Below are 24,086 nucleotides of genomic sequence, written 5' to 3' on the forward strand. Positions count from 1 at the left end.
TTTGGTTCCTTCCCTATATATGTCTCTCTCTTTGGTTCCTTCCCTATATATGTTGGTTCCTTCCCTATATATGTCTCTCCCTTTGGTTCCTTCCCTATATATGTCTCTCCCTTTGGTTCCTTCCCTATATATGTCTCTCCCTTTGGTTCCTTCCCTATATATGTTGGTTCCTTCCCTATATATGTCTCTCCCTTTGGTTCCTTCCCTATATATGTCTCTCCCTTTGGTTCCTTCCCTATACTATGTATGTTGGTTCCTTCCCTATATATGTCTCTCCCTTTGGTTCCTTCCCTATATATGTTGGTTCCTTCCCTATATATGTCTCTCCCTTTGGTTCCTTCCCTATATATGTCTCTCCCTTTGGTTCCTTCCCTATATATGTCTCTCCTTTGGTTCCTTCCCTATATATGTTGGTTCCTTCCCTATATATGTCTCTCCCTTTGGTTCCTTCCCTATATATGTCTCTCCCTTTGGTTCCTTCCCTATATATGTTGGTTCCTTCCCTATATATGTCTCTCCCTTTGGTTCCTTCCCTATATATGTTGGTTCCTTCCCTATATATGTCTCTCCCTTTGGTTCCTTCCCTATATATGTCTCTCCCTTTGGTTCCTTCCCTATATATGTCTCTCCCTTTGGTTCCTTCCCTATATATGTTGGTTCCTTCCCTATATATGTCCCTCCTTTGGTTCCTTCCCTATATATGTTGGTTCCTTCCCTATATATGTCTCTCCCTTTGGTTCCTTCCCTATATATGTCTCTCCCTTTGGTTCCTTCCCTATATATGTCACTTCCTTTGGTTCCTTCCCTATATATGTCTCTCCTTTGGTTCCTTCCCTATATATGTCTCTCCCTTTGGTTCCTTCCCTATATATGTCCTCCCTTTGTTCCTTCCCTATATATGTCTCTCCCTTTGGTTCCTTCCCTATATATGTCTCTCCCTTTGGTTCCTTCCCTATATATGTTCCTTCCCTCTCCCTTTGGTTCCTTCCTATATGTCACTCCTTTGGTTCCTTCCCTATATATGTCTCTCCCTTTGGTTCCTTCCCTATATATGTCCCTCCCTTTGGTTCCTTCCCTATATATGTCTCTCCCTTTGGTTCCTTCCCTATATATGTCTCTCCCTTTGGTTCCTTCCCTATATATGTCTCTCCTTTGGTTCCTTCCCTATATATGTCTCTCCTTTGGTTCCTTCCCTATATCCCTTTGGTTCCTTCCCTATATATGTCTCTCCCTTTGGTTCCTTCCCTATATATGTCCCTCCTTTGGTTCCTTCCCTATATATGTCCTCCCTTTGGTTCCTTCCCTATATATGTCTCTCCCTTTGGTTCCTTCCCTATATATGTCTCTCCCTTTGGTTCCTTCCCTATATATGTCCCTCCTTTGGTTCCTTCCCTATATATGTCTCTCCCTTTGGTTCCTTCCCTATATATGTCCTCCTTTGGTTCCTTCCCTATATATGTTGGTTCCTTCCCTATATATGTCTCTCCCTTTGGTTCCTTCCCTATATATGTCTCTCCTTTGGTTCTTCCCTTTGGTTCCTTCCCTATATATGTCTCTCCTTTGGTTCCTTCCCTATATATGTTCCTTCCTATATGTCTCTCCCTTTGGTTCCTTCCCTATATATGTCTCTCCCTTTGGTTCCTTCCCTATATATGTCTCTCCCTTTGGTTCCTTCCCTATATATGTCTCTCCCTTTGGTTCCTTCCCTATATATGTCTCTCCCTTTGGTTCCTTCCCTATATATGTTGGTTCCTTCCCTATATATGTCTCTCCCTTTGGTTCCTTCCCTATATATGTCTCTCCCTTTGGTTCCTTCCCTATATATGTCTCTCCCTTTGGTTCCTTCCCTATATATGTCTCTCCCTTTGGTTCCTTCCCTATATATGTCTCTCCTTTGGTTCCTTCCCTATATATGTCTCTCCCTTTGGTTCCTTCCCTATATATGTCTCTCCTTTGGTTCCTTCCCTCCCTTTGGTTCCTTCCCTATATATGTCTCTCCCTTTGGTTCCTTCCCTATATATGTCTCTCCCTTTGGTTCCTTCCCTATATATGTCTCTCCCTTTGGTTCCTTCCCTATATATGTCTCTCCTTTGGTTCCTTCCCTATATATGTCACTCCTTTGGTTCCTTCCCTATATATGTCTCTCCCTTTGGTTCCTTCCCTATATATGTCTCTCCTTTGGTTCCTTCCCTATATATGTCCCTCCTTTGGTTCCTTCCCTATATATGTCACTCCCTTTGGTTCCTTCCCTATATATGTCCCTCCCTTTGGTTCCTTCCCCTATATATGTCCCTCCCCTTTTGGTTCCTTTGGCCCTATATATGTCCCCTCCCTTTGGTTCCTTCCCTATATATGTCCTCCCTTTGATTCCTTCCCTATATATGTCCTCCCTTTGGTTCCTTCCCTATATATGTCTCCCTTTGGTTCCTTCCCTATATATGTCTCTCCCTTTGGTTCCTTCCCTATATATGTCTCCCTTTGATTCCTTCCCTATATGTCCTCCCTTCCTTCCCTATATATGTCACTTCCTTTGATTCCTTCCCTATATATGTCTCTCCCTTTGGTTCCTTCCCTATATATGTCTCTTCCTTTGGTTCCTTCCCTATATATGTCCCTCCCATTGGTTCCTTCCCTATATATGTCACTTCCTTTGATTCCTTCCCTATATATGTCTCTCCCTTTGGTTCCTTCCCTATATATGTCTCTTCCTTTGGTTCCTTCCCTATATATGTCACTCCCTTTGGTTCCTTCCCTATATATGTCCCTCCCTTTGGTTCCTTCCCCAGGTGTTGTTGTTTCTGTTCCAGTGTCATGTCTGCGTGTTGTTTGTGTTTCTTGTTTTGTATTTAGTTGCATTTATTTATTGAAACACTCCCTCCCTGAACTTGCTTCCCGACTCTCAGCGTACTGCCACTGTGTACTCGTTACTCTGCCACTGTGTACTCATTACTCTGCCACTGTGTACTCGTTACTCTGCCACTGTGTACTCGTTACTCTGCCACTGTGTACTCGTTACTCTGCCACTGTGTACTCGTTACTCTGCCACTGTGTACTCATTACTCTGCCACTGTGTACTCATTACTCTGCCACTGTGTACTCGTTACTCTGCCACTGTGTACTCGTTACTCTGCCACTGTGTACTCGTTACTCTGCCACTGTGTACTCGTTACTCTGCCACTGTGTACTCGTTACTCTGCCACTGTGTACTCGTTACTCTGCCACTGTGTACTCCTTACTCTGCCACTGTGTACTCGTTACTCTGCCACTGTGTACTCGTTACTCTGCCGTTACTCTGCCACTGTGTACTCATTACTCTGCCACTGTGTACTCATTACTCTGCCACTGTGTTACTCTGCCACTGTGTACTCGTTACTCTGCCACTGTGTTACTCTGCCACTGTGTACTGTACTCGTTACTCTGCCACTGTGTACTCGTTACTCTGCCACTGTGTGTACTCTGCCACTGTGTACTCTGCCACTGTGTACTCGTTACTCTGCCACTGTGTACTCGTTACTCTGCCACTGTGTACTCGTTACTCTGCCACTGTGTACTCGTTACTCTGCCACTGTGTGTTACTCTGCCACTGTGTACTCTGCCACTGTGTTACTCTGCCACTGTTACTCGTTACTCTGCCACTGTGGACTGCTCACTGTGTACTCGTTACTCTGCCACTGTGTACTCGTTACTCTGCCACTGTGTACTCGTTACTCTGCCACTGTGTACTCGTTACTCTGCCACTGTGTACTCGTTACTCTGCCACTGTGTACTCGTTACTCTGCCACTGTGTACTCGTTACTCTGCCACAGTGTACTCTCTGTTTAGGGCCATAATAGCATTCTAGTTTGCTCAGTTTTTGTTGGTAATTTCTTTCCAATGTGTTAAGTAATTATCTTTTTGTTTTCTCATGATTTGGTTTGGGTCTAATTGTGTTTCTGTCCTGGGGCTCTGTGGGGTGTGTTTGTGAACAGAGCCCCAGGACCAGCTTGCTTAGGGGACTCTTCTCCAGGTTCATCTCTCTGTAGGTGATGGCTTTGTTATGGAAGGTTTGGGAATCGATTCCTTTTAGGTGGTTGTAGAATTTAACGTCTCTTTTCTGGATTTTGATCATTAGTGGGTATCGCCTAATTCTGCTCTGCATGTATTATTTGGTGTTCTACGTTGTACACTGAGGATATTTTTGCAGAATTCTGCATGCTGAGTCTCAATTCGGTGTTTGTCCCATTTTGTGAATTATTGGTTGGTGAGCGGACCCCAGACCTCACAACCATAAAGGGCAATGGGTTCTATAACTGATTCAAGTATTTTTTAGCCAGATCCTAATTGGTATGTTACATTGTATGTTCCTTTTGATGGCATAGAATGCCCTTCTTGCCTTGTCTCTCAGATCGTTCACAGCTTTGTGGAAGTTACCTGTGGCGCTGATGTTTAGGCCAAGGTATGTATAGTTTTTTGTGTGCTCTAGGGCAATGATGTCTAGATGGAATTTGTATTTGTGGTCCTGGCGACTGGACCTTTTTTGGAACACCATTATTTTGGTCTTACTGAGATTTACTGTCAGGGCCCAGGTCTAACAGAATTTGTGTAGAAGATCTAGGTGCTGTTGTAGGCCCTCCTTGGTTGGGGACAGATCTAGGTGCTGTTGTAGGCCCTCCTTGGTTGGGGACAGATCTAGGTGCTGTTGTAGGCCCTCCTTGGTTGGGGACAGAAGCACCAGGATCATCAGGAAACAGTAGACATTTGACTTCAGATTCTAGTAGGTTGAGGCCGGGTGCTGCGGACTGTTGCCCTCGCCAATCTGTTGATATATATGTTGAAGAGGGTGGGGCTTAAGCTGCATCCCTGTCTCACCCCCACGGCCCTGTGGAAAGAAATTGTCGTTTTTTTGCCCATTTTAACTACGCACTTTGTTTGTGTACACAAATACATGTATTTTATAATGTCGGATGTGTCTCCCCCAACACCACTTTCCATTAATTTGTACAACCCTCATGCCAAATTGTTTGTGTACATGGATACATGGATTTTATAATGTCGGATGTTTCTCCCCCAACACCACTTTCCATTCATTTGTACAACCCTCATGCCAAATTGAGTCAAGCTTTTTTGAAATCAACAAAGTACGAGAGAACTTTACATGTTTCTTTGTCAATTAGGGTTTGCAGGGTGAATACGTGGTCTGTTGTACGGTAATTTTTTTTTTTTTTTTTAAAGCCCATTTGACGTTTGCTCAGTACATTCTTTGTGCTGAGGAAATGTACACATCTGGTGTTAATGATAATGCACAGGATTTTCCCAAGGTTGCTGTTGACGCATATCCCACGGTAGTTATTGGGGTCAAATTTGTCTCCACTTTTGTGGATTGGGGTGATCAGTCCTTGGTTCCAAATATTGGGGGAGATACCAGAGCTGAGGATGATGTTAAAGAGTTTAATAATAGAGTTTGTGGTCTGTATATTTCATCATTTCATTCAGGAAACCATCAACACCACAGGCCTTTTTGGGTTGGAGGGTTTGTATTTTGTCCTGTAGTTCATTCCATGTAAATGTAATTCTCTCCCTCCCCCCCCTTCCCTCAGGTTCATTGCTGTGTCAATCCCTCTGAACTACAACAGGAAGCACGTTGACCAGCGTCAGATCATCCTGCTGTCAGGCACCTGGCTCATAGCCCTGGCCGTGGCTTCCCCAGTCATGTTGGGTATCAACAACATCCCACACCGGGACCCCACCGAGTGTAAACTGGAAGATGACAACTATGTGGTTTACTCCTCTGTCTGCTCCTTCTTCATCCCCTGTCCCATCATGCTCCTCCTCTACTTCGGCATGTTCCGGGGCCTGAAGAGGTGGGAGGAGGCGCGCAAGGCCAAGCTGAGGAACAGCATCCAGACGTGCAGGAAGCTTCAGCATGCAGCCGCCGCCGCCGCCATGCCGACCTCGGGGACCATCCCCGGGCCGCTGCCCATGCCCCTGCCCAGGATCATCGAGAGGGACCTGGCTCAGGCCCGGCTGGGGCTGGAGGATACCGATGACTATCTGCAGCCGGACTGCCCCCCGTTCCCCTCGGCGTACAGGGAGAGGATCAGCTCCGTGCCGTCTATCTCCTACCAGCAGAAGCCGCCGCAGAAGAGGAAGCGAGCCAAGATCAACGGCAGGGAGAGGAAGGCCATGAGGGTTCTTCCTGTTGTGGTGGGTAAGTGCCACAGATTCAAGTTACAGACTTGTCAAAAAGTTGTCAAAAAACTCACAAAAGGCTCCCCTGACTTGTCAAAAACGAATAAGTTCCCCTCAAACCTGTCAAAAACGTACAAAGGTTTCCTTCAAACTTCAGAGTCAGAGTCCTATGAGTCCAGAATCAAGTCTCAAGTGTTTGTGACTGACTGAAGTCGCCATCTCTGTTTCCTCCCCTTTCTCTTTCTCCCTTTCTACTGTTCTACTGAGGGCTCATAGGGTAGGTTCTACTGAGGGCTCATAGGGTAGGTTCTACTGAGGGCTCATAGGGTAGGTTCTACTGAGGGCTCATAGGGTAGGTTCTACTGAGGGCTCATAGGGTAGGTTCTACTGAGGGCTCATAGGGTAGGTTCTACTGAGGGCTCATAGGGTAGGTTCTACTGAGGGCTCATAGGGTAGGTTCTACTGAGGGCTCATAGGGTAGGTTCTACTGAGGGCTCATAGGGTAGGTTCTACTGAGGGCTCATAGGGTAGGTTCTACTGAGGGCTCATAGGGTAGGTTCTACTGAGGGCTCATAGGGTAGGTTCTACTGAGGGCTCATAGGGTAGGTTCTACTGAGGGCTCATAGGGTAGGTTCTACTGAGGGCTCATAGGGTAGGTTCTACTGAGGGCTCATAGGGTAGATTCTACTGAGGGCTCATAGGGTAGATTCTACTGAGGGCTCATAGGGTAGGTTCTACTGAGGCCTCATAGGGTAGGTTCTACTGAGGGCTCATAGGGTAGGTTCTACTGAGGGCTCATAGGGTAGGTTCTACTGAGGGCTCATAGGGTAGGTTCTACTGAGGGCTCATTGGGTAGGTTCTACTGAGGGCTCATAGGGTAGGTTCTACTGAGGGCTCATAGGGTAGGTTCTACTGAGGGCTCATAGGGTAGGTTCTACTGAGGGCTCATAGGGTAGGTTCTACTGAGGGCTCATAGGGTAGGTTCTACTGAGGGCTCATAGGGTAGGTTCTACTGAGGGCTCATAGGGTAGGTTCTGACTGGTCGTGATCAGACCTGGGTCAAATGCATGTTTTGCGTTCATACTGTATAAACCCCTTATGGCCGGCCTCAAAGCACACATTGCTTTCTCCAAAGGCTTAAAAAAATATATATATATATATATATAATTAAAACACACCCGTTGGGAGCCCTAAAAGCTAGACTAGACAGTCACTATCAGATAGTACTGGGAACCAGTTCTCCAGTTATAATGACAGGCTACATTTATAAAAGGATGAAAGTATTGTGTTTTCAGCTTCTGATTCACTGACCTGCTTAATGGATGATAATGTTCATCAAACCAGAACCTGGAAATGGATAGAAACGTTAAATCATGAGATGAAGTGATGAAAAGGATAAAATACCCAGCAGGCCGAGCTGGTTGAAAGGATGTCATCCAGTTTGGTCCACTGGGAGAGTGTTGTGTTTCTCTGGAGTCACACTGACCTGGACATTGATTAAGGGGCCGCTAAATGGAAATGATGCAGTGATATACCTCGGGGGAATTCTCTATCTCTCATTTCTGAACATATTCACTTTTGGCCACAGCGTCATCATTCATGAATAATTTGAGGTGGTTGAGTCCTTTTCTCAGTGTCAGACTGATGAGGTGCATTTTTTATGAAACATGCACTATGTTTGAGTGGTGGATGCTGGTGGCACATCCTTCATCGGTGAGAGAAAAACAAAACCCTTCTATAAAAAAGGTGCTGTGTCCTGCGGTGCTCTCATGGCTTCCTGATCTGTCACAATGAACTGCTTCACACTTTTAAAAAGGCTTTCAAACGAGGTTATTTGGCTGTCCTAATAGGAGAACTCTTTCGAAGAACCTTTTTGGGTTCCGGGTAGAACCCTCTGGGAAAAAAGGGTTCTACATGGAACCCAAAGGGTTCTGCTTGGAAAAGGACAACCAAATATCCATTTTTTAGGTAGAACTGTACATGTGGTGTGCCTACTGCCATGAGATACTTTTATTTTTAAATGATTCATGGGAGAAACAACCTTTCTAATGTACAATGAATGCTACAGTGTTGACAGCAGGTACACAGCTTGTTAGGAAAATATAGAATGCTACAGTGTTGACAGCAGATACACAGCTTGACAGCAGATACACAGCTTGTTAGGAAAATACAGAATGCTACAGTGTTGACAGCAGATACACAGCTTGTTAGGAAAATACAGAATGCTGCATTGACAGCAGATACACAGCTTGTTAGGAAAATACAGAATGATGCATTGTTGACAGCAGATACACAGCTTGTTAGGAAAATACAGAATGCTGCATTGTTGACAGCAGATACACAGCTTGTTAGGAAAATACAGAATGCTGCATTGACAGCAGATACACAGCTTGTTAGGAAAATACAGAATGCTGCATTGTTGACAGCAGATACACAGTTGTTAGGAAAATACAGAATGCTGCATTGTTGACAGCAGATACACAGCTTGTTAGGAAAAAGCTACAGTGTTACAGAAGGGCTGTTAGACACAAGGTCTGTAGTCATCAGATGCTAGGTCTGACAGAAGGTCTGTGGTCATCAGATGCTAGGTCTGACAGAAGGTCTGTAGTCATCAGATGCTAGGTCTGACAGAAGGTCTGTAGTCATCAGATGCTAGGTCTGACAGAAGGTCTGTAGTCATCAGATGCTAGGTCTAACAGAAGGTCTGTAGTCATCAGACGCTAGGTCTGACAGAAGGTCTGTAGACATCAGATGCTAGGTCTGACAGAAGGTCTGATAGACAGGTCTGTAGTCATCAGATGCTAGGTCTGACAGAAGGTCTGTAGACATCAGATGCTAGGTCTGACAGAAGGTCTGTAGACATCAGATGCTAGGTCTGACAGAAGGTCTGTAGTCATCAGATGCTAGGTCTGACAGAAGGTCTGTAGTCATCAGATGCTAGGTCTGACAGAAGGTCTGTTAAACAGGTCTGTAGTCATCAGACGCTAGGTCTGACAGAAGGTCTGTAGTCATCAGATGCTAGGTCTGACAGAAGGTCTGTTAAACAGGTCTGTAGTCATCAGACGCTAGGTCTGACAGAAGGTCTGTAGTCATCAAATGCTAGGTCTAACAGAAGGTCTGTAGTCATCAGATGCTAGGTCTGACAGAAGGTCTGTTAGACAGGTCTGTAGTCATCAGATGCTAGGTCTGACAGAAGGTCTGTAGTCATCAGGCGCTAGGTCTGACAGAAGGTCTGTAGTCATCAGATGCTAGGTCTGACAGAAGGTCTGTAGTCATCAGATGCTAGGTCTGACAGAAGGTCTGTAGTCATCAGATGCTAGGTCTAATAGAAGGTCTGTTAAACATCAGATGCTAGGTCTAATAGAATGTCTGTAGTCATCAGATGCTAGGTCTGACAGAAGGTCTGTTAGACAGAAGGTCTGTAGTGATCAGACGCTAGGTCTGACAGAAGGTCTGTAGTCATCAGATGCTAGGTTTGACAGAAGGTCTGTAGTCATCAGATGATAGGTCTAACAGAAGGTCTGTAGTCATCAGATGCTAGTTCTGACAGAAGGTCTGTAGACATCAGATGCTAGGTTTGACAGAAGGTCTGTAGACATCAGATGCTAGGTTTGACAGAAGGTCTGTAGACATCAGATGCTAGGTCTGACAGAAGGTCTGTAGACATCAGATGCTAGGTCTGACAGAAGGTCTGTAGACATCAGATGCTAGGTTTGACAGAAGGTCTGTAGTCATCAGATGATAGGTCTAACAGAAGGTCTGTAGTCATCAGATGCTAGTTCTGACAGAAGGTCTGTAGTCATCAGATGCTAGGTCTGACAGAAGGTCTGTAGACATCAGATGCTAGGTCTGACAGAAGGTCTGTAGACCTATTAGAAGTGTGACTAGGCCGCCGTTCTCTACCTGACTAAGTTTAGCTTAATGCCTTCAATCCAGACATGATGTACCACTTTGGATCGTCTTATAACCCCACGACACACATGACCACAGGTTTAAGTATAGAGATGCCTACTGATTAGTTCACAGCTTCAACTAATGAGCAGAAACAGATGGAAGTGTTGAGGAGAGTTAAATGTCTTCATTAGTCTCCAGCCAGACTGACGGATGTTCCTCTCTGTCTTTGGTAATCTATGTGGGAGACCATGTGGGTGGTGACTCATTACACAGATAGTCATTTCACAGTACCATGCCCAATCCCAAACATAATGTGGATATTGTCAGCAAAAGTTCCAGAAACTATGATTGTGATCTGCGTAATCAGGTCAGCTCTGTACAAGCTTGGTTTGGTTCAGCAGTGTGAAAAGCCCATCTGCGTTTCTAATAAACAGGGTTTAAAGTAAGAGAAAGAAAAAGAGTCTCTGCTGTTCAACAGATCAGGGCTTTTTTCTGCTGACTTTGAATTGAAGTTGATCCTTAAATTTGATCGTGTCCCAGGACAGGAGGCAGTTGGTATCAGGTAACACTCAGAGCGTCACATCAATTAGTATTAGCAGGAAACACAGTTTACCATGCAGGGCCCTCTACTGGGGACATGACAGGCTGTCCCTCATAACACCAGGCAGTCAGTGAGGGTGGTTCCTGTTGAAGACAACACAGATCAACACCAATGTCGGCCGTCTCCACTCAGTAGATCACCGGCTGGGTGTCAAATAGTTGGGAAATGAACAGAACAATGTGTCTGTTCTGTGGTCAGAGACGAGGCTGTGCACGGCCGGCGTTGGTCTTGGTCTTTACATTGAGGGTAGATATTAAGATGTCACTGAGGATAGTGATTCTACACGGAACGTTGGGAACAGAAGAGGGGAAAGGAAGGAGAAGCATTTAGTTAATACAGACAGACAGACATCAGATCCTCCCCTACTAGACAGACAGACAGACAGACAGACAGACAGACAGACAGACAGACAGACAGACAGACAGACAGACAGACAGACAGACAGACAGACAGACAGACAGACAGAGACAGACAGACAGACAGACAGACAGACAGACAGACAGACAGACAGACAGACAGACAGACAGACATCAGACTAGACAGACAGACAGACAGACAGACACAGACAGACAGATCCTCCCCACTAGACAGGCAGACAGGCAGGCAGGCAGGCAGGCAGGCAGACAGACAGACATCAGATCCTCCCCTACTAGACAGACAGACAGACAGACAGACAGACAGACAGACAGACAGACAGACAGACAGACAGACAGACAGACAGACAGACATCCTCTATTTTTCCTCTTTGACAACAACACTTATTCTGTCGAAGGGTTAAAGGACAGGCAATTTTCTGTTTCCAATTTGTAAAAAGCATATGTTGACTGTAATTGTTTGATTGCTTTATGGGGAGGCTCAATAAGGAAGCTCAATAAGGAATAAGGAAGCTCAATAAGGAAGGAGCACACAATCCTATTGTAATTCCTTCCTGGGGTGCGGTGCTCCGGATTAGTTAGGGACTGACAAGCAGGGTTCAAATGACCCAGTGGAAATTGGAAACATTTATGAAGGTTAATCCAACTGACATTTTGGGATGTTCTCGGGGGTGCTCATACTCAGTAGGGGGTGCCAGACATATCTTGGGGGTGCCTGACATCAAAGTGTTTGGCTTGTGGGGGGGGTCCACATCAATATTAAAATGATCACCCCTGTTTAGCCATGGAGATGAAGACAGACTGTCCCTTAAGAGTAAAGTCTCTCCAGATGAAGACAGACTGTCTCTTAAGAGTAAAGTCTCTCCACCTCCCAGAGAGTTGAGGTATAAATTCAGCCCAGTCCAATGAACACCTAAACACCTAACCAATGAATCATACAACGCATGGAGACACTCCAGACAAATGGCTTCTATCTACTGTCAGTTGCGCCCAGTGTCTGTCCAGGGAAGCTCTGATTCACAGCTGTAGGTGGTTGGTGGGTCTTGATTAAGTGTCTGTCCAGGGAAGCTCTGATTCACAGCTGTAGGTGGTTGGTGGGTCTTGATTAAGTGTCTGGCCAGGGAAGCTCTGATTCACAGCTGTAGGTGGTTGGTGGGTCCAATCCAGGGAAGCTCTGATTCACAGCTGTAGGTGGTTGGTGGGTCTTGACAGTGTCTGTCCAGGGAAGCTCTGATTCACAGCTGTAGGTGGTTGGTGGGTCTTGATTAGTGTCTCCAGGGAAGCTCTGATTCAGCTGTAGGTGGTTGGTGGGTCTTGATTAAGTGTCTGTCCAGGGAAGCTCTGATTCACAGCTGTAGGTGGTTGGTGGTCTTGATTAAATGTCCAGGAAGCTCTGATTCACAGCTGTAGGTGGTTGGTGGTCTGTCCAGGGAAGCTCTGATTCACAGCTGTAGGTGGTTGGTTGGTCTTGATTGTGTCCAGGAAGCTCTGATTCACAGCTGTAGTGGGTCTTGATTAAGTGCCAGGGAAGCTCTGATTCACAGCTGTAGGTGGTTGGTTGGTCTTGATTAAGTGTCCAGGGAAGCTCTGATTCACAGCTGTAGGTGGTTGGTGGTCTTGATTAAGTGTCCAGGGAAGCTCTGATTCACAGCTGTAGGTGGTTGGTTGGTCTTGATTAAGTGTCCAGGGAAGCTCTGATTCACAGCTGTAGGTGGTTGGTGGGTCTTGATTAAGTGTCCAGGGAAGCTCTGATTCACAGCTGTAGGTGGTTGGTGGGTCTTGATTAAGTGTCTGTCCAGGGAAGCTCTGATTCACAGCTGTAGGTGGTTGGTGGGTCTTGATTAAGTGTCCAGGGAAGCTCTGATTCACAGCTGTAGGTGGTTGGTGGGTCTTGATTAAGTGTCTGTCCAGGGAAGCTCTGATTCACAGCTGTAGGTGGTTGGTGGGTCTTGATTAAGTGTCCAGGGAAGCTCTGATGCACAGCTGTAGGTGGTTGGTGGGTCTTGATTAAGTGTCCAGGGAAGCTCTGATTCACAGCTGTAGGTGGTTGGTTGGTCTTGATTAAGTGTCCAGGGAAGCTCTGATTCACAGCTGTAGAGGGAAACTAAGCTTATTAGGTTGCCGTATCAGTTCCAGAGGGAGGAAGAGCTTCCCTGTTCAGGAGCTGGTACTACCTAGGTTGCATCCCAAATGGCAATCTATTCCCTATTTAGTGCACTACTTTTGTCCAGAGGTTTATGACGGTTCTAGTCAAAAGTAGTGCACTACATAGGGAATAGGGTCCAGTTTAGGGCGCAACCCTAATCTGTATCGCTACTCCACCCCGACCTCCAAGCGCTTGACTGAGTATTTATAGCAATCCCATCAACATTCCTGCATTATTCACCTCACCAGAGAGGCAGGCAGGTTTCTAATCTACAAGGACATCAGCCATGCTGTTAATTTATCTCACTCTTATCTCCATATTGTAAACACTTTTTCGTCCCAAATGGCACCCTATTCCCTACATAGTGCACTACTTTTGACCAGGAATAGGGTGCTATTTGTTGACGGGGGTCTAGGCAGTGTAAATGAGTGTTACCCAGCCGCGGAGGTGTCGTTGTGAATTGATTGCGTGTGAAGAAATAGCTTGGGTTGCTAATCAACCGGCTATACACTTACTTACCCTCTCACGGTTGGAAAATGATATTAACAAATGTTTTACACAGAATGACTCTCTCTCTCTCTGTCTCTCTCTCTCTCTCTCTCTCTCTCTCTCTCTCTCTCTCTCTCTCTCTCTCTGTCTCTCTCTCTCTCTCTCTCTCTCTGTCTCTCTCTCTCTCTGTCTCTCTCTCTCTCTCTCTCTCTGTCTCTCTCTCTCTCTCTCTCTCTCTCTCTGTCTCTCTCTCTCTCTCTCTCTCTGTCTCTCTCTCTCTCTCTCTCTCTCTCTCTCTCTGTCTCTCTCTCTCTCTGTCTCTCTCTCTCTCTCTCTCTCTCTCTCTCTCTCTCTCTCTCTCTGTCTCTCTCTCTCTCTCTCTCTCTCTCTCTCTGTCTCTCTCTCTCTCTCTCTCTCTCTCTCTCTGTCTCTCTCTCTCTGTCTCTCTCTCTCTCCTCTCTCTCTCTCTCTCTCTCTCTCTGTCTCTCTCTCTCTCTCTCTCTCTCTCTCTCTCTCTCTCTCTCTCTCTGTCTCTCTCTCTCTCTCTCTCTGTCTCTCTCTCTCTCTCTCTCTCTCTCTCTCTGTCTCTCTCTCTGTCTCTCTCTCTCTGTCTCTCTCTCTCTCTCTCTCTCTCTCTCTCTCTCTCTCTCTGTCTCTCTCTCTCTCTCTCTCTCTCTCTCTCTCTCTGTCTCTCTCTCTGTCTCTCTCTCTCTGTCTCTCTCTCTCTCTCTCTCTCTCTCTCTGTCTCTCTGTCTCTCTCTCTGTCTCTCTCTCTCTCTGTCTCTCTCTCTCTGTCTCTCTCTCTCATTAGTGTGCGTCGGTCTTTGTAAAACGTCAACACGCCACTTTATAAAATGGAGTGTTTTCTGCTTCAGGGGCAAAAGGAAAATAAAAAATAATTGTAAAAAATGTGTGAAGGTTAAACTGCTGATTAATGTTCTTTGAGTTAAGTCTCCATGAAATAGCACTAAGACTGATGTGGATTGGCTGTGCTTCACTTATCAGATCTGATGAGGTTGGCAGTGGAACAGTAAAGTCTGGTGGTTGTAGGGAGATTTTAAACCACTTTGATTCAGCTTCTGCTTGGTCTTGGTAACAACAGTTATAAAGACCTACAGTATGTAGATAAAGACCTACAGTAAGTAGATAAAGACCTACAGTAGGTAGATAAAGACCTACAGTAGGTAGATAAAGACCTACAGTAGGTAGATAAAGACCTACAGTAGGTAGATAAATACCTACAGTAGGTAGATAAAGACCTACAATACGTAGATAAAGACCTACAGTAGGTAGATAAAGACCTACAGTAGGTAGATAAAGACCTACAGTAGGTAGATAAAGACCTACAGTATGTAGATAAAGACCTACAGTATGTAGATAAAGACCTACAGTATGTAGATAAAGACCTACAGTAGGTAGATAGGTAGATAAAGACCTACAGTATGTAGATAAAGACCTACAGTAGGTAGATAAAGACCTACAGTATGTAGATAAAGACCTACAGTAGGTAGATAAAGACCTACAATATGTAGATAAAGACCTACAGTAGGTAGATAAAGACCTACAGTATGTAGATAAAGACCTACAGTAGGTAGATAAAGACCTACAGTAGGTAGATAAAGACCTACAGTAGGTAGATAAAGACCTACAGTATGTAGATAAAGACCTACAGTAGGTAGATAAAGACCTACAGTAGGTAGATATGTAGATAAAGACCTACAGTAGGTAGATAAAGACCTACAATATGTAGATAAAGACCTACAGTAGGTAGATAAAGACCTACAGTAGGTAGATAAAGACCTACAGTAGGTAGATAAAGACCTACAGTATGTAGATAAAGACCTACAGTATGTAGATAAAGACCTACAGTAGGTAGATAAAGACCTACAGTATGTAGATAAAGACCTACAGTAGGTAGATAAAGACCTACAGTATGTAGATAAAGACCTACAGTAGGTAGATAAAGACCTACAGTATGTAGATAAAGACCTACAGTAGGTAGATAAAGACCTACAATATGTAGATAAAGACCTACAGTATGTAGATAAAGACCTACAGTAGGTAGATAAAGACCTACAGTATGTAGATAAAGACCTACAGTATGTAGATAAAGACCTACAGTATGTAGATAAAGACCTACAGTAGGTAGATATGTAGATAAAGACCTACAGTAAGTAGATAAAGACCTACAGTACGTGGATAAAGACCTACAGTATGTAGATAAAGACCTACAGTATGTAGATAAAGACCTACAGTAGGTAGATAAAGACCTACAATATGTAGATAAAGACCTACAGTAGTAGGTAGATAAAGACCTACAATATGTAGATAAAGACCTACAGTAGGTAGATAAAGACCTACAGTATGTAGATAAAGACCTACAATATGTAGATAAAGACCTACAGTAGGTAGATAAAGACCTACAGTATGTAGATAAAGACCTACAATATGTAGATAAAGACCTACAATATGTAGATAAAGACCTACAATATGTAGATAAAGACCTACAGTAGGTAGATAAAGACCTACAGTATGTAGATAAAGACCTACAGTAGGTAGATAAAGACCTACAGTAGGTAGATAAAGACCTACAATAGGTAGATAAAGACCTACAGTAGATAAAGACCTACAGTACGTAGATAAAGACCTACAGTATGTAGATAAAGACCTACAGTATGTAGATAAAGACCTACAGTAGGTAGATAAAGACCTACAATATGTAGATAAAGACCTACAGTAGGTAGATAAAGACCTACAGTATGTAGATAAAGACCTACAGTAGGTAGATAAAGACCTACAGTAGATAAAGACCTACAGTAGGTAGATAAAGACCTACAGTAGGTAGATAAAGACCTACAGTAGGTAGATAAAGACCTACAGTAGGTAGATAAAGACCTACAGTAGGTAGATAAAGACCTACAGTATGTAGATAAAGACCTACAGTATGTAGATAAAGACCTACAGTATGTAGATAAAGACCTACAGTATGTAGATAAAGACCTACAGTATGTAGATAAAGACCTACAGTAGGTAGATGTAGATAAAGACCTACAGTAGGTAGATAAAGACCTACAGTAGGTAGATAAAGACCTACAGTAGGTAGATAAAGACCTACAGTATGTAGATAAAGACCTACAGTATGTAGATAAAGACCTACAGTAGGTAGATAAAGACCTACAGTAGGTAGATAATAGGTAGATAAAGACCTACAGTAGGTAGATAAAGACCTACAGTAGGTAGATAAAGACCTACAGTAGGTAGATAAAGACCTACAATATGTAGATAAAGACCTACAGTATGTAGATAAAGACCTACAGTATGTAGATAAAGACCTACAGTAGGTAGATAAAGACCTACAGTAGGTAGATAAAGACCTACAGTAGGTAGATAAAGACCTACAGTAGGTAGATAAAGACCTACAGTAGGTAGATAAAGACCTACAGTATGTAGATAAAAACCTAGTAGGTCAATATGTAGATAAAGACCTACAGTATGTAGATAAAAACCTACAGTAGGTAGATATGTAGATAAAGACCTACAGTATGTAGATAAAGACCCACAGTAGGTAGATAAAGACCTACAGTAGGTAGATAAAGACCTACAGTAGGTAGATAAAGACCTACAGTATGTAGATAAAGACCTACAATAGGTAGATAAAGACCTACAGTAGGTAGATAAAGACCTACAATAGGTAGATAAATACCTACAGTAGATAAAGACCTACAGTAGGTAGATAAAGACCTACAGTATGTAGATAAAGACCTACAATATAGGTAGATAAAGACCTACAGTAGGTAGATAAAGACCTACAATATGTAGATAAAGACCTACAGTAGGTAGATAAAGACCTACAGTAGGTAGATAAAGACCTACAATATGTAGATAAAGACCTACAGTAGGTAGATAAAAATATGTAGATAAAGACCTACAGTAGGTAGATAAAGACCTACAGTAGGTAGATATGGTAGATAAAGACCGACAGTAGGTTGATTGATTTATAATTGATGGGATATTTTCCAGACTCTCAAAGCTCTTACATAGTAAGGAGGTCAAGTCACCTCATCTAATCAATCAATCATCCGTGAATCAATGAATGGATCCATTATTCAGAACAGTCCCCTAACCTCTCCTCTCCTCCTCCTCCTCCTCCTCCTCCCCTCAGGTTGCTTCCTGTTCTGCTGGACCCCGTTCTTCATCGTCCACACCACCCGGGCCCTGTGTGCTACCTGCTACATCCCGCAGGCCCTGATAAGCACCGTCACCTGGCTGGGCTACGTCAACAGCGCCCTCAACCCCATTATCTACACGGTCTTCAACACAGAGTTCAGGAAGTTCTTCAAGAAGTCCCTCCACTCATTCAGCTGCTGCTGACGTCAGCCCCGCACCGCAGGGACAATGGTAGTGCTAACCGTACTCTCACAGAAGGCGTGTACTACTGCACAGGCATTTCCAAGGGCCAGGGTTGGGGTCAGTTCAGAAGGTACACAAAAAAAAAATGTCCAATTATCTTCAATGCTTTTCGGTGAGGAGAATGTGGAATTGTAATTTGGTTGACTTTCTTAATTGTCTGGGGATGGCCCAGGGCTAAATCTGTATGTATTGCTCTGGGGTGGCCAACCCTCCTCCTGGACAGCTACTTAGTGAACAGGTTTTTGCTCCAACCCTACCCTAAACAGATTGACCAGCTGATTCAGCAAGGATGGAGCCAGCACACCCTGTAGATCTCCAGGAGGAGGTTACAAGTTAAACCTTTATTTAACTAGGCAAGTCAGTTAAAGAACACATTCTTATTTACAATGGCGGCCTACCGGGGATCAGTGTGTTAACTGCTTTGCTCTGGGGCAGAACAACAGATTTTTACCCTTGTCTGCTTGGGGATTCGATCCAGAAACCTTTAGGTTACTGACCCAATGCTCTAACCACTAGGCTACCTGCTGGTTACTGACCCAACGCTCTAACCACAAGGCTACCTGCTGGTTACTGACCCAACGCTCTAACCACTAGACTACCTGCTGGTTACTGACCCGACGCTCTGACCACTAGGCTACCTGCTGGTTACTGGCCCACCGCTCTAACCACTAGTCTACCTGCTGGTTACTGGCCCAACACTCCAACCACTAGGCTACCAGCTGGTTACAGACCCAACACTCTAACCATTAGACTACCTGCTGGTTACAGACCCAACGCTCTAACCACTAGACTACCTGCTGGTTACAGACCCAATGACACTCTAACCACTAGTCTACCTGCTGGTTACAGACCCAACACTCTAACCATTAGACTACCTGCTGGTTACAGACCCAACGCTCTAACCACTAGACTACCTGCTGGTTACAGACCCAACACTCTAACCACTAGGCTACCAGCTGGTTACTGGCCCACCGCTCTAACCACTAGACTACCTGCTGGTTACTAACCCAACGCTCTAACCACTAGGCTACCTGCTGGTTACTGGCCCAACGCTCTAACCACTAGTCTACTTGCTGGTTGCTAGTCCAACACTCTAACCACTAGGCTACCTGCTGGTTACTGGCCCAACGCTCTAACCACTAGTCTACCTGCTGGTTACTGGCCCACCGCTCTAACCACTAGACTACATGCTGGTTACTAACCCAACGCTCTAACCACTAGGCTACCTGCTGGTTACTAACCCAACGCTCTAACCACTACGCTACCTGCTGGTTACTGACCCAACACTCTAACCACTAGACTACCTGCCCCCTCAACCCCATAGTCATGCCACTGAGATATGGGTATATGAGTGTTTATCTGGTGGGTGGGCGGAGTTGGGTGGGCGGAGTCTGAGACCATTCCAATTGTTCTAAAGTAACATCGCTATCCATCCTGGATACCATGGCGATGCTGGCTTTGCATTGTTTATTACAGGTGTGGTGTGAGGCTTAATACTAGCGTTATAACAGTCTTACGATAGTGTTATTACAGCCCTGTGAATACACCTTTAAATCTGCAGTTATTTAGCTGACAGCATGATGAAGAACAGAAGCTAATCAATGAATGCATTCATACAGTGTGTATGATACTGAAGCTTTAGCCTGTAACCTCGTATACAAATCCATTCAAATGTTGTTTTATTTTATTTTTTTTGAAGTTTGTTGTACTGTTGTTTGTTTTTGCCATTTTAACTGAAGCCAATACTTTGACTGTATCTGCCTGTAACAGCAGTCTGTTTGCCGGCTCATTGACAGTGCCTACTACTGTTTTACCATATCCACGTTTTATGTGGAAAGCTTTCCAATAAAAACATTTAAAAAATGACACTTCTTTGTAAAGCAATGCCTTGTTCTCTTCAGTATCAGCAATAACACCAGTTTGTCAGCTAAAAACTCCTTGCAGAAACAACAACTTAGGTCGGTCGATTATACACATGCACACAAAGAAATAACTAGGTCTAGATATCAACACATCAGCTTTCCTACCTAAATAATCCATCGAGCAAAACATGGCAGAACGTATTTTACATTTAAATGACTTTCAGTCAGTCAGACAAAGTGGCAGAGGAAAATGAGGAGAATTCTAAAGTGCCTTTTCCTCTCCGTTCTGTGGCTCGTTTCCTCTCCGTTCTGTGGCTAGTTTCCTCTCAGTTCTGTGGCTAGTTTCCTCTCCGTTCTGTGGCTAGTTTCCTCTCAGTTCTGTGGCTAGTTTCCTCTCCGTTCTGTGGCTAGTTTCCTCTCCGTTCTGTGGCTAGTTTCCTCTCAGTTCTGTGGCTAGTTTCCTCTCCGTTCTGTGGCTAGTTTCCTCTCAGTTCTGTGGCTAGTTTCCTCTCCGTTCTGTGGCTAGTTTCCTCTCAGTTCTGTGGCTAGTTTCCTCTCAGTTTTGTGGCTCGTTTCCTCTCCGTTCTGTGGCTAGTTTCCTCTCCGTTCTGTGGCTCGTTTCCTCTCCGTTCTGTGGCTAGTTTCCTCTCCGTTCTGTGGCTAGTTTCCTCTCAGTTCTGTGGCTAGTTTCCTCTCAGTTCTGTGGCTAGTTTCCTCTCCGTTCTGTGGCTAGTTTCCTCTCCGTTCTGTGGCTAGTTTCCTCTCCGTTCTGTGGCTAGTTTCCTCTCTGTTCTGTGGCTCGTTTCCTCTCAGTTCTGTGGCTCGTTTCCTCTCAGTTCTGTGGCTAGTTTCCTCTCAGTTCTGTGGCTAGTTTCCTCTCAGTTCTGTGGCTAGTTTCCTCTCCGTTCTGTGGCTAGTTTCCTCTCCGTTCTGTGGCTAGTTTCCTCTCAGTTCTGTGGTTCTGAGTGGTTCGGAGACTCTCTCTGCTCCACCTAGCCATGCTGAGTGGTTTGGAGGCTCTCTCTGCTCCACCTTGCCATGCTGAGTGGTTTGGAGGCTCTCTCTGCTCCACCTTGCCATGCTGAGTGGTTTGGAGGCTCTCTCTGCTCCACCTAGCCATGCTGAGTGGTTTGGAGGCTCTCTCTGCTCCACTTTGCCATGCTGAGTGGTTTGGAGGCTCATTCTGCTCCACCTAGCCATGCTGAGTGGTTTGGAGGCTCTCTCTGCTCCACCTAGCTATGCTGAGTGGTTCGGAGACTCTCTCTGCACCACCTAGCCATGCTGAGTGGTTTGGAGGCTCTCTCTGCTCCACCTAGCTATGCTGAGTGGTTTGGAGGCTCTCTCTGCTCCACCTAGCTATGCTGAGTGGTTCGGAGACTCTCTCTGCACCACCTAGCCATGCTGAGTGGTTCGGAGACTCTCTCTGCTCCACCTAGCCATGCTGAGTGGTTCGGAGACTCTCTCTGCTCTCTCTTGACCACTGGTCTGTCATCCTTCTGATTCAGATGAAGAGGGGTGTTGACCACTGGTCTGTCATCCTTCTGATCCAGATGAAGAGGGGTGTTGACCACTGGTCTGTCATCCTTCTGATCCAGATGAAGAGGGGTGTTGACCACTGGTCTGTCATCCTTCTGACCCAGATGAAGAGGGGTGTTGACCACTGGTCTGTCATCCTTCTGATCCAGATGAAGAGGGGTGTTGACCACTGGTCTGTCATCCTTCTGATCCAGATGAAGAGGGGTGTTGACCACTGGTCTGTCATCCTTCAGATGAAGAGGGGTGTTGACCACTGGTCTGTCATCCTTCAGATGAAGAGGGGTGTTGACCACTGGTCTGTCATCCTTCTGATCCAGATGAAGAGGGGTGTTGACCACTGGTCTGTCATCCTTCTGATCCAGATGAAGAGGGGTGTTGACCACTGGTCTGTCATCCTTCTGATCCAGATGAAGAGGGGTGTTGACCACTGGCCTGTCATCCTTCAGATGAAGAGGGGTGTTGACCACTGGTCTGTCATCCTTCTGATCCAGATGAAGAGGGGTGTTGACCACTGGTCTGTCATCCTTCAGATGAAGAGGGGTGTTGACCACTGGTCTGTCATCCTTCTGATTCAGATGAAGAGGGGTGTTGACCACTGGTCTGTCATCCTTCTGATCCAGATGAAGAGGGGTGTTGACCACTGGTCTGTCATCCTTCTGATCCAGATGAAGAGGGGTGTTGACCACTGGTCTGTCATCCTTCTGATCCAGATGAAGAGGGGTGTTGACCACTGGTCTGTCATCCTTCTGACCCAGATGAAGAGGGGTGTTGACCACTGGTCTGTCATCCTTCTGATTCAGATGAAGAGGGGTGTTGACCACTGGTCTGTCATCCTTCTGATCCAGATGAAGAGGGGTGTTGACCACTGGTCTGTCATCCTTCAGATGAAGAGGGGTGTTGACCACTGGTCTGTCATCCTTCTTATTCAGATGAAGAGGGGTGTTGACCACTGGTCTGTCATCCTTCTGATCCAGATGAAGAGGGGTGTTGACCACTGGTCTGTCATCCTTCAGATGAAGAGGGGTGTTGACCACTGGTCTGTCATCCTTCTGATTTAGATGAAGAGGGGTGTTGACCACTGGTCTGTCATCCTTCAGATGAAGAGGGGTGTTGACCACTGGTCTGTCATCCTTCTGATTTAGATGAAGAGTGGTGTTGACCACTGGTCTGTCATCCTTCAGATCAAGAGGGGTGTTGACCACTGGTCTGTCATCCTTCTGATTTAGATGAAGAGGGGTGTTGACCACTGGTCTGTCATCCTTCTGATCCAGATGAAGAGGGGTGTTGACCACTGGCCCGTCATCCTTCTGATCAAATGTGGGGTTTTTACAGTTTCACTTTCCTACTCATATAAAGTCTCAACTGTTGCTTGTATGAACAAGGCACCATTTTGTAATTCAAAGCTATAATTCAATGCTTGAAAGAAAGAAAGAACTCTGAAATAATAAATTTTTTGCCCTGATAAATTATTTCAGTACCTCCAACAACAGACAGACAAATCAAGTTAAAGTGGGAAGTTTCCATACACTTACAGTCATTACAAGTCGTTTTTCAACCACTCCACAAATATCTTGTTTACGAACTATAGTTTTGGCAAGTCGGTTAGGACATCTACTTTGTATGATATAAAGTAATTTATGTTTCCAATCATTGTTAACAGATTATTTCACTTATAATTCACTATATCACAATTCCAGTGGGTCAGAAGTTTACATACACTAAGTTGACTGTGCCTTTAAACAGCTTGGAAAACTCCAGAAAATTATGTCATGGCTTTAGAAGCTTCTGATAGGCTAATTGACATCATTTGAGTCAATTGGAGGTGTACCTGTGGATGTATTTCAAGGCCTACCTTCAAACTCAGTGCCTCTTTGCTTGACATCATGGGAAAATCAAAAGAAATCAGCCAAGACCTCAGAAAACAAATTGTAGACCTCCACAAGTCTGGTTCATCCTTGGGAGCAATTTCCAAATGCCTGAAGGTACCACGCCCATCTGTACAAACAATAGTACGCAAGTATAAACACCATGGGACTACGCAGCCATCATACCGCTCAGGAAGGAAGTCTCCTGGAGATGAACGTACTTTGGTGCAAAAAGTGCAAATCAATCTCAGAACAACAGCAAAGGACCTTGTGAAGATGCTGGAGGAAACAGGTACAAAATGATCTATATCCACAGTAAAACGAGTCCATAATCTGAAAGGCCGCTCAGCAAGGAAGAAGCTACTGCTCCAAAACCACCATAAAAAAAGCCAGACTACGGTTTGCAACTGCACATGGGGACAAATATCTTACATTTTGTAGAAATGTCCTCTGGTCTGACGAAACCAAAATAGAACTGTTTGGCCATAATAACCATCGTTATGCTTGGAAGAAAAAGGGGGAGGCTTGCAAGCCGAAGAACACCATCCCAACCGTGAAGCACGGGGGTGGCAGCATCATGTTGTGGGGGTGCTTTGCTGCAGGAGGGACTGGTGCACTTCACAAAATAGATGGCATCATGAGGTAGGAAAATGAAGTGGATATATTGAAGCAACATCTCAAGACATCAGTCAGGAAGTTAAAGCTTGGTCGCAAATGGGTCTTCCAAATGGACAATGACCC

General features: G+C 44.9%; 1 protein-coding gene and 1 long non-coding RNA gene across 4 annotated transcripts; both read left to right on the top strand.

The window, feature by feature from the left end:
- Positions 1-5,571: 5,571 nt before the first annotated feature.
- On the top strand, positions 5,572-18,793 carry LOC118375397 (D(4) dopamine receptor-like; the record flags this gene model as incomplete). The annotated part of the gene is made up of 2 exons (XM_052506416.1): positions 5,572-6,187; positions 17,835-18,793. Coding segments are annotated over 2 exons (825 nt in total), but the record flags the coding sequence as incomplete, so codon positions are not given.
- On the top strand, positions 11,262-13,128 carry LOC127922571 (uncharacterized). 3 transcript variants are annotated; one of them, XR_008111661.1, is made up of 4 exons: positions 11,262-12,182; positions 12,338-12,395; positions 12,749-12,860; positions 12,915-13,128. It is a non-coding gene; the product is annotated as an uncharacterized LOC127922571 (long non-coding RNA). The 3 variants fall into 3 exon arrangements; XR_008111662.1 differs by having other exon boundaries at positions 11,262-12,124; XR_008111663.1 differs by lacking the exon at positions 12,338-12,395 and having other exon boundaries at positions 12,072-12,182.
- Positions 18,794-24,086: the final 5,293 nt, after the last annotated feature.

Source organism: Oncorhynchus keta, unplaced genomic scaffold, assembly GCF_023373465.1.
Source record: "Oncorhynchus keta strain PuntledgeMale-10-30-2019 unplaced genomic scaffold, Oket_V2 Un_contig_26278_pilon_pilon, whole genome shotgun sequence".
NCBI classification, from domain to species: Eukaryota; Metazoa; Chordata; class Actinopteri; order Salmoniformes; family Salmonidae; genus Oncorhynchus; species Oncorhynchus keta.